This window comes from Cebus imitator, unplaced genomic scaffold, assembly GCF_001604975.1.
Source record: "Cebus imitator isolate Cc_AM_T3 unplaced genomic scaffold, Cebus_imitator-1.0 Scaffold461, whole genome shotgun sequence".
Taxonomy (NCBI): Eukaryota; Metazoa; Chordata; class Mammalia; order Primates; family Cebidae; genus Cebus; species Cebus imitator.
The window spans coordinates 972,517-982,285 of NW_016107776.1; the positions used below are offsets into that span (position 1 = coordinate 972,517).

Consider the following 9,769-nt stretch of genomic DNA (forward strand, 5'->3'; position numbering starts at 1 on the left):
TGCCCCAGGTGCTGGTCAGCATAGGGACACTGGGCAGGACAGACTAGGGGTGCTGAGAGTAGTGGGCCTGCGTCAGGTAATTTCTTGGGGTTGGGGGTAGTAGTCACTGGCCCTATCACTTCAGGGGCCCAGATGGCAGGTGCTGTTGAGATAACCCCTATGGTGCCAGGAGGCTCATGGCTGGGATGTGGGGATGGGCAGACAACAAGGATTCTGACTTCTGCCGACAGACTGGCTGGTGGACGGGAGGCCTTGACAGCCCCAGTGCCTGCCTCCCCTGCCAGCTCCTTGCCTGAGGCACATGGGGGCAGTTCCTGACTCTGTATAGTGCCTGCTGCCTCATCATGGAAACTCTCCTGGTCTCTGCAGCTCGGGAAGGCAGGCTGCCCGGCTCTTCTCCGTGCCTCATGTGGTGCAGCAAGAAACCACCCTGGCCTACCTAGAGAACCAGGTGGCAGCAGCACTCACCCTGCAGTCCAGCCACGAGTACCGCCATTGGCTCCTCCTCTACGCACGGTACCTTGTAAATGAAGGTGAGGATCCTAACGGCCCTGAGCAACCTTCTTCTGCCCCTTCATCTTCCCAGGCCTGGCTCAGTCCCTGTGAAATCAGGGAAAAGGTGTGATGGCCCAGATCCCAGCCAACTGCTCTCACATCAACAAGGTGGACCCCGCAGCCTCTACCTCCCAGCCTGAGCTTCAATCAAGGCAGCTCAGCAGGCACCCAGCCCCTTATAAGCTCTGAGGCTCTGGATAGAGTGGCCCTGAGGGTGTTCCCACAGAGGAGCAGCAGGACAGGCAGCAGGAGGGAGGGATAGATGCCTGAGTGGAGAGACATGGCCTGAAGGAGCAGATTCTACGTTCTGGCTCTTGCCCTGCACCACACTGTGGCAGTGCTGCTAATCTATGAGGGCATCTTGTGGCAGTGTTTCTCTTCCTCTGTCTTCCTCCTCCTAGCCTCTCCTGCCTTGGACAGGCTTGCCTGCTGTCCTGGACTTCGTGAGGCCTTCTGTTCCTGGCATTCCCCGCCAGAGCTCTCACCCCCCTGCAGCCTCCCCTGCAGCAAGTCAGGTGTGCTGGAAGAGGTGGCTGCACTGTCCTCACAGTGACTCCAGTAGCCTTACCAGCTTTTCCTCCCACTTGACTGCAGCCTCCAGGGTACAGCATGGGGCAGGCCCTCCCAGAGCTCTCCCTATACAGCTTCCTGGCCTTTTTGCTTTATTTTTGTCATCACCCTCCCCATTTTGATTATAACTTAGAAAACATTTAAGTACAGAAACGACAGAGAAAATCATATCAAACCCTCACAAATATAATTCCCAGAACTACTAACATGTCACATGTGCCTCTGTCTATGTAAATATGAGTGTGCCTGTGTGTACACTTATAAATGACAGCAAATATTACTGATCAGCTTGAAGCCTCGCTTCCCTCCCTGCAAGCTGCAATGATGAATTTGATGTTTACCCTTTTCCAGTAGGTCTATGTGGTTGCCATTCATTATATGTGGTCCTGGCTTTTCTGAATACTCAGCCTTCCCAGGCCCTCATACCTCTCCTGTGGTGCTGTAGTCACATCTTCCCTGGGAGCCCCTCCTCTCACTCCACTCTAGTTTGCTTCATCCTGGGTGTTGACTGGGACTTGTCCTGATGCCCTGCCTCAAGTCCCCACCCCCTCTTGACCCTGCCACCCATCTTGGGATCACTTCTGCTACTTGCTTCTCTTTCTCTGTCTTCCACACGACTGTTCCAGTGTCCATACACCAGTCACCTACCCTCCTTTCTGTCCCTTGTTTCCTTGGCTATAAAAGGAGGAATCCAGTGTAAAAGTGGACCCCATTCACTTCCAAAATTCCTCAGATTCCAGCTTCATCTCTCTTATTCTCCACCCTTTTCTTTGGATAATTGAATCCATTCCCTATTGCTTTAGCTGCCCCAAGTGCTGAGAGTCCCCCACACTCTGCCTCCAGTCTTTCTGACAGCCCTACTGAGTGGTGCCCATAACACTTGAGTTGATGAGCCTATACCCTCTCCACTCAGTTGCCCTCTTCAGTCGTGCCTTTGCCATCTCTACCTCCTGCGGGCTGGCCTCCCCACCCTTCCGACCTCCTCTCAACACCAGCCGCCACCCAATCTTCTCAAAGAGATATCACCAGCCCACAATTTCCCATATTTTCCCATCACCTTAAGGAGTTTATCACAGAACTGACCACGTCTCATTTTTCCTCTGGGCCCAGTACACAGTGGAGGTACTACAGATGTTGTCAGGGGAGTGAGCAAGTGAGTGAAAATCTGTGATTATGGATCTCAGTGGCCCATACTGAGAGACAGGCAGGAGTGTTCTGCCCATAGTAGGCAATAAAATACACATGTATTTATTCTGATTTGATAGACACGACAACATAGCATATTCTTGATTTTTATTTCTTTTTGTAATGTGTTCCTATTTCTGTTTTGTTTTGTTTTTTTTTTGTTTTGTTTTGTTTTTTTTGTTTTTCTATAATTAGGGTTTGAATACCGACTTCGAGAAATATGCAAGGACTTACTGGGTCCGGTTCACTACTCCACTGGAAGCCAGTGGGAGTCAACAGTAGTGGTAGGTGCTTCTTTCATTGTTGCTGCAAGAACTCTTTCTTGAAACGTGAAGGTGGAGATTTTTTAAATAAGCCAAAGTGCTTTGAATTCTGTCCCATTAGACTTCTCTAGCCCCCAGCCTCAGGTCCCAGCATCAGGAGCCATGGAGTGCTCCACCACATGCCTGTGCTGAGGGAGGCTGCCTGCAGGGCTCTGGGTTTGGTTGTGAAGATGGAAAGTACTTCCCTGTCTTCATGGAGCTCAGTCTGTAGGAATGCACACATAAGCAAGGAGGCAGTTTGATCAGCAGGATACTTTCAGACTAGATTCAGAGTAAGAAGGAAGTAGTAAGCAGCATCTTCAGATGAGAGCGCCTGGGAAGGAGTGACCAGGGAAGGCCTCATAAGAGGATACTGCAGATGAAACCCAAGGATAATAGTGAGATGGCCATACAGAGACCTGGGGAAAGCGTTTCCTAGTAGAGGTGAGAGTAAAAGCAGAGTGCTTGATCTGTCTGAAGCCACTGTGACTGGCATATAGAAGGCAAAAGAAGAGGGTGGTGTGAGATGAGGCAAGAGGTGGACCACAGAGCCTTGCAAGGAGCTGCATTTTCTTCTTAGCAGAGTTAGTGTAGAGGTGTCACTAACTAAAATAAACAGTCAGGGAGTGCCTTCTGTAACAGTCCCAGGAAGAGATGAAGGTGGCTTGGATCAGTGTGGTGGCCATGGAGAGGGGAAAGGAGACAGATTCAAGATGTATTTTGGAGGCAGAAGCAATAAGATTTGATGGGTGGTTGGATGTGGAAGGAAGGAGCATAATGAACATGTGATACCACCAGTTGTTTTCAGCTGCAAAAAAAATGGACGCTGGAACCATTGATTAAATCAAGAAAGGAACATGTTGGTGGGGGATGGGAGAAGATATGGATCTAAGAGTTAGCTCACAGCTTCATTCAATCATTGAGCAGTTACTGATGGGGAGCCTCCCCTGGCTAGGCGTGTTATAGGCATGGGGCAGGCAGCAATGAATAATGCAGACCGAGTCTCTACATTCGTGGATCTGCTTTCTTATGGAGAGAGACAGACACATGAGATGCAGTATCTGTAGTGTCTTGAGTGGTGATGGAACTGATTCTGTAGGGATGCACACATAAGCAAGGAGGCAGTTCAGTCAACAAGATACTTTCAGACTAGATTCAGACTAAAAAGGAAAAAAAAATTAAAAGGGCAGGGGGCTGGGTGCAGTGGCTCACGCCTATAATTCCAGCACTTTGGGAGGCTGAGGTGGGCGGATTGCCTGAGCTCAGGAGTTCAAGACCAGTCTGGGCAACATGGTGAAACCCCATCTCTACTAAAATACAGAAAATTAGCTGGGTGTGGTGGTATACGCCTGTAGTCCCAGCTACTTGCAGGAGAATTGCAAGAACCCAGGAGGCGGATGTTGCAGTGAGCCAAGATCGCACACTGCATTCCAGCCTGGGCAACAGAGCGAGACTCTGTCTAAAAAAAAAAAAAAAAAAAAAAATGGGGGACAGGGGGTTACAGAATACTGGCAGGATGCTATTTGATGTTAAGCAATTAAGAAAGGCCAAACTAACAGAAAAGCAGAGACCAGAAAAGGTGGGGGATGAAGCCATCCATATACTTTGGAGAACACCCAGGCAGAGGGAAAGTAAAAAGGCCGAGGTAGGAGAGCTTGGAGTTTAAAAGGAACAGCCCAATGGAATGGTAATGGAAGGGCGAAAGGAGCTGACATCAAAAAGGCTGGAGGGTCAGCCCTCAGAGGCCTTGGTGTGTACAGAGGCCTAATTTTTTATTCCATTTTTAAATGTGACTGTTGGTATTCCTTAATTGACTTGGGTAATAGAATCCTAGATTCAAAGTCAAATCCCCTTAGGTCGCTGAGGCATTGTTCCATAGACTTTGCAGCTAGTGTTATTGCTAAAAAAAAAAAATCTATCAGAAATCTAATTTCCATTGCTTTGTAAGTACTTTGGGATTCTAGCTCGGTGTTTTAAAGATTCAGAAAGCTCATTCATTCTGTGGAAAGAGAGAAAGAAACCAGTGATTTTCTTTTTCAATTATTTCTTCCCTTTCATTTTCCCCATCATCTCAGAGATGTAATATCCTTCCTTTTTAAAATCAGCTGTATCACTGGGTGCAGTGGCTCATGCCTGTAATCCCAGCACTTTGGGAGACCAAGGCAGGTGGATCACCTGAGGTCAGGACTTCAAGACTAGCCTGGCCAACATGCTGAAATCCCGTCTGCACTAAAAATATAAAAATTAGCCAGCCACGTTGGTGCACGCCTATAATCCCAGCTACTGGGGAGGCTGAGGCAGGAGAATCACTTGAACCCGGGAGGCAGAGGCTGCAGTGAGCCAAGATCACACCACTGCACTCCAGCCTGGGAAACAGAGTGAGACTCCGTCTCAAGGAAAGAAAAAATTAAAAAAAATAAAATCAGCTGTATCAGGCTAGGAATGGTGGCTCATACCTATAATGCCAGCACTTTGGGAGGCCAAAGCAGGCGGATCACCTGAGGTCAGGAGTTCGAGACAAACCCCACCAACTTGGTGAAACCCTGACTCTACTAAAAAAATACAAAAATTAGCTGGGCATGGTGACATGCACCTATAATTCTAGCTACCCGGCAGCCTAAGGCAGGAGAATCATTTGAACCCAGGAGGCAGAGCTGAGATTACTCCATTGTACTCCAGCCTGGGTGACAAGAGTGAAACTCCATCGCAAAAAAAAAAAAAAAAAAAAAAAATCAGCTGCATCATTTTTTATGTTTTCGGTTCTCTGCTGGATTTTTAATTCAGTCTTTTATCTATTTTAGCATAGTAAGCTTATTTTAAAGTTTTATGTCTGATAATTCTAGTATTGGGAGCCTTTGCAGATCTATCCATTGGCTATAAATATTTCTGCTGTTTCTCATTCATATTGTCTTATCTCCTTATGTACCTGCTTATTTTTTACTGTGTGGTAGACATAATATTTGAAAAATTTATTGTACAAATAGTTTGAGGCCTAAGATGATGTTATCTTCTTCTGCAGAACACTTCCAGTTGCTTCTGCCAGCTTCTTGGCAGTAGCACTATAGGGACACCATGATCCAGTTCAGGGACTGAGGTTTTCTAGGCTGCCTGGAACTCAAAGCTGGGTGCTAGCTGGTATAGAGACTGGTTTACTTCCACTTTATACTTGCATACCTTTGGAATACTAGGACAAAGGAGGGGTAAGTTAGCCAGGGCCCTAGCCCCCGCTTTGGTCCCCTTAGGTCTTCAAGTTTTTTGTTTTTTTTTTTTTTTTTTTTTTTTTTGTGACAGAGTTTTGCTCTGTCACCTAGGCTGGAGTACAGTGGCACAATCTCAGCTCACTGTAACCTCCACCTCTCAGGTTCAAGCGATTCTCCTGCCTCAGCCTCCCAAGTAGCTGGGATCATAGGCATGCGCCACTACACCCACCTAATTTTTGTGTTTTTAGTAGAGGCAAGGTTTTGCCATTTTGGCCAGGCTGGTCTCAAACTCCTGACCGCAAGTGATCCACCTGCCTCAACCTCCCAAAGTGCTGGAATGATGGGTGTAAGCCACTGCCGCCGACCCAGGCCCTCAGATTTGTTAGAAGTTCTGCTTAGCCTCTTCCTTAGGGGTAAATATTTCCAAAGCAAAGTATCCCTCTTTGGATTTCTGTCTTCTCCACACCATGGTTCAGTCATTTGTCATTAACACATTAGCTCTCAGAAGTTTGCTTCTATTTGTTCGTCTTCTTTATTTGTTGTCAGTGAGGAAGGTTGTTCTGAATTGCGTGGTCTGTTAATGGAAGGAAAGACTTGTGATATCTTCTCAGATATTAGCTGCAGATGCTAACATTTTCTAAAATAGCTTGTTCCCTGAATTATCTGCCTTTTCTGGGTTCAATCTTTGATTTGTTCATCGTGGTGTTTACTTTAGAACATTTTACCCTATCTGGAAATCTTTGGTTATCAGGTTGTAAGTTATAAGTGAAGGACCCAGATTGGTAGCTGACTATAGTTTTCTTATCTTTTTCTTTTTTGAGATAGAGTCTTGCTTTTTTGGCCAGGCTGTAGTGCAATGGCACAATCTTGGCCCACTGCAACCTCTGTCTCCGGGCTCAAGCAATTCTCCTGCCTCAGCCTCCTGAGTAGCTGAGATTACAGGTGTGTGTCACCACACCCAACTAATTTTTGTATTTTTAGTAGACATGAGGTTTTACCATGTTGGCCAGGCTGGTCTTGAACTCCTAACCTTAGGTAATCTGCCAGCGTAGGCCTCCCAAAGTTCTGGGATTATAGGCATGAGCCACTGTGCCCTGCCTCAGGTTTCCTTTTGAAAAGTACAGCTGTTTGCTCTGCACATCTCACCTCCAGGGCAGGCCATCTACTTGAGTGGGAGGCAGGCAGACTCCTCCTCATGGGTAGGTTGTGGAGCTTCAGTCTGATCCAGCTCTCATTCTGTCAGCCTTAGCCCAAGATGCCATCCAAAGCTCAACATGGTAGTTCTCTTTCTCAGCCTGAAAGTAATCACTCTGGGCTTTGGTGGTACAGACAGAAGGAGCCACAAACAAGCAACCAATTAATGGCCATGATTTCTTTTTTTCCTCCTCATTCCTTACCAACTCCAAACAGGACACTTCACTGAGGCAGTAAGTGCTAAAGAAGGAGAATTTGTGGTTCCCCACCCAGAGTCACCTGTCAGTGTGTACTTGCCACCCTCTGTAAAGGTCTCCTGGCCATTCCCTCATGGTCCCAAGGTGGCTTCCATGTCCAAGATCAGGGAAGGAGAGAGAAAAGGAGAAATCTGGTAACAGCAACATTCACCCTCTCATCAGAAAAAAGAAGTCTCCCAGAAACTAGTCTGTGCCTCACAGGCAACCATTAAATCACTTGGACACCCACCCCTACTGCAAGGAAGGCTGGGAAAATGAGCAGCTTTTCTGCCTGTGTACAAAGAATATGTAGGAGAAGAGGATTTAGAGCAGACATAGACATAGCCAATCCTAGTGTCTGCCAGATCCTCTCCTGATCTCAACACTATTCTAATTTATTTCTTTTTTTCTGTATTTTTACTGTCTTTTCATCTAGATATTGAGGCAGAGGAGATGGGTGAGCATGAGCCTTCTGTGCTTTTGTTGGGTTTATTTACCAACACTTTTTTTTTTTTTTTTCCCTGAGACGGAGTCTCTTTCTGTCACCCAGGCTAGAGTGTGGACTGCAGTGACGTGATCTTGGCTCACTGCAGCCTCCGTCTCCTGGGTTCAAGCTATTCTCCTGCCTCAGCCTCCCAAGTAGCTGGGATTATAAGCACACACCACCATGCCCAGCTGATTTTTGTATTTTTAGTAGAGACAGGGTTTCGCTATATTGGCCAGACTGGTCTTGAACTCCTAACCTCAGGTGATCTGCCTGCGTCAGTCGCCCAAAGTGTTGGGATTACAGGCATGAGCCACCGCACCCAGCCATATTTATCAACACTCTTATGGTGAGAATTGATCATTCAAATAGAACTGATTCTTCAAATAACTGGGAAAATATAGCTATGGTTGGAGGATGGACTTCCAACCAGCCATGCTGACTCAGAAGCCCTCCCAAGAAGACTTGTTAGGAGAGCATCATTTCATATGTTAAAGAGCTGCTTGTGTTTTTTTTTCTTTGGACTATCTGTTGAAATACTTGTTGCCATTTGTTTTTCTTATTGGTTTGTAGGTACTCTCTATATATTACAGGAGCTCTCTATATACTCTGATTTGGCACCACAGGGATGCCAAAGGTTCAGATTTCTTTCAATTTCAAGGATCCTTTGCATAGTTCAGTGTGCACAGGAGGAAAATGGTAAGCAGAAGGTTGGAGTACTAAGCAACCACCATTCAGGTTCCTGACCTCTGTTCTGACTCCAGCCTCCCCAGCCAGGCCCTGCTCTTAGGAAGCTTCCCTTTGCTGTGGTCTTCAGTGTAAGACAGGGGTCCCGAACCCCTAGGCACAGACCAATCAGCAGCAACATTAAATTCTCACAGGAACACAAACCCTATTGTGAACTGCACATACGAGTGATCTAGGTTGTGTGCTCCTTATGGGAATCTAATACCTGATGATCTGAGGTGGAACAGTTTTATCCTGAAACCATCTTCCCCTCCCCAGCTGAAATTGTCTGGAAAATTTGTGAAAAAATTGTCTTCCACAAAACCAGTCCTGGGTGCCAAAAAGGTTGGGGACTGCCGCTGTAAGACCTATGGCCGTGGCCAGAGAGGTGGTGATTAGTTGTGTGTTGCAGGCCGTACAGAGCTATACATCACATCCTGAAACAATGGAGAAAATCATCCTTTACTAAGAGCCGAGGGGTAAGGAAATATTAATAGTACTTGGTTGCTCTTCGTATTGACTTCAGACCAGAGGGCATGTCCTCTTGCAGCTTCTTCCTAATACCATAGCCAGGCAGAATGTTTGGCTTTGTTGATAGTAGTTTTTTGGTGAATCTTTAGGGTTTTCCATATATAAGATCATGTCATCTGTGATCAGAGATAATTTTCCTACTTTCTTCCCAATTTGGTTGCCTTTTATTTCTTTTTCTTGCCTAATTGATCTGTCTAGGACTTTGAATGCTATGTTAAATAGAAGGGCTGGAAGCAGACATCCTTCTCTTGTTCCTGATATTAGAGGACAAGCTTTCAGTCATTTACCATTAAGTATGATGTTAGCGGTGGGCTTTTTATTTATGGTCTTTATTATGTTTTCTTCCATTCCTAGTTTGTTGAGTGCTTTTATCAAGAAAGGGTGTTGAATTTTCTCAGATGTTTTTCTGTGTCAAGATCATCATGTCATTTTAAAATTTTCTTTTATTTCCTTAAGGTGATGTATTACAATGATTGGTTTTCATATATTAAACAATTCTTGCATTCAAGGAGCAAATCCAACTTGGTCATGGTGTATAATTCTTTTAATGTGCTATTGATTCCGTTTGTTAACATTTTGTTGAGGATTTTTGCATCACTGTTTACAAAGGATATTGGTCTAATAGTTTTCTTGTAGAATCTTTGTCTGGCTTTGTCAGGGTAATGCTGTCCTCATAGCATGAAGTAGAAAGTATTTCTACCTATCCAAGTTTTTGGAAGGAGAATTGGTGTTAATTATTCTTTAAATGTTTGGTAGAGTACACCAGAGAAGCTATATGATCCTAGG

The 9,769-nt window shown here is 45.7% G+C and overlaps 1 protein-coding gene across 5 annotated transcripts in view; it reads left to right on the plus strand.

The window, feature by feature from the left end:
* Window positions 1-9,769, plus strand: part of LOC108291639 (protein HIRA) — a 106,383-nt gene that overhangs the window by 75,707 nt on the left and 20,907 nt on the right. For 4 of the 5 annotated variants that reach the window (XM_017512083.2, XM_017512085.2, XM_017512086.2 and 1 more), the window contains one exon: window positions 370-533. In XM_017512083.2, the coding sequence (XP_017367572.1) occupies window positions 370-533 (164 nt within the window). Of the gene's footprint in view, window positions 1-369; window positions 534-2,505; window positions 2,595-9,769 lie in introns of all 5 variants that reach the window. The other variant, XM_017512084.2, reaches the window with a different exon arrangement.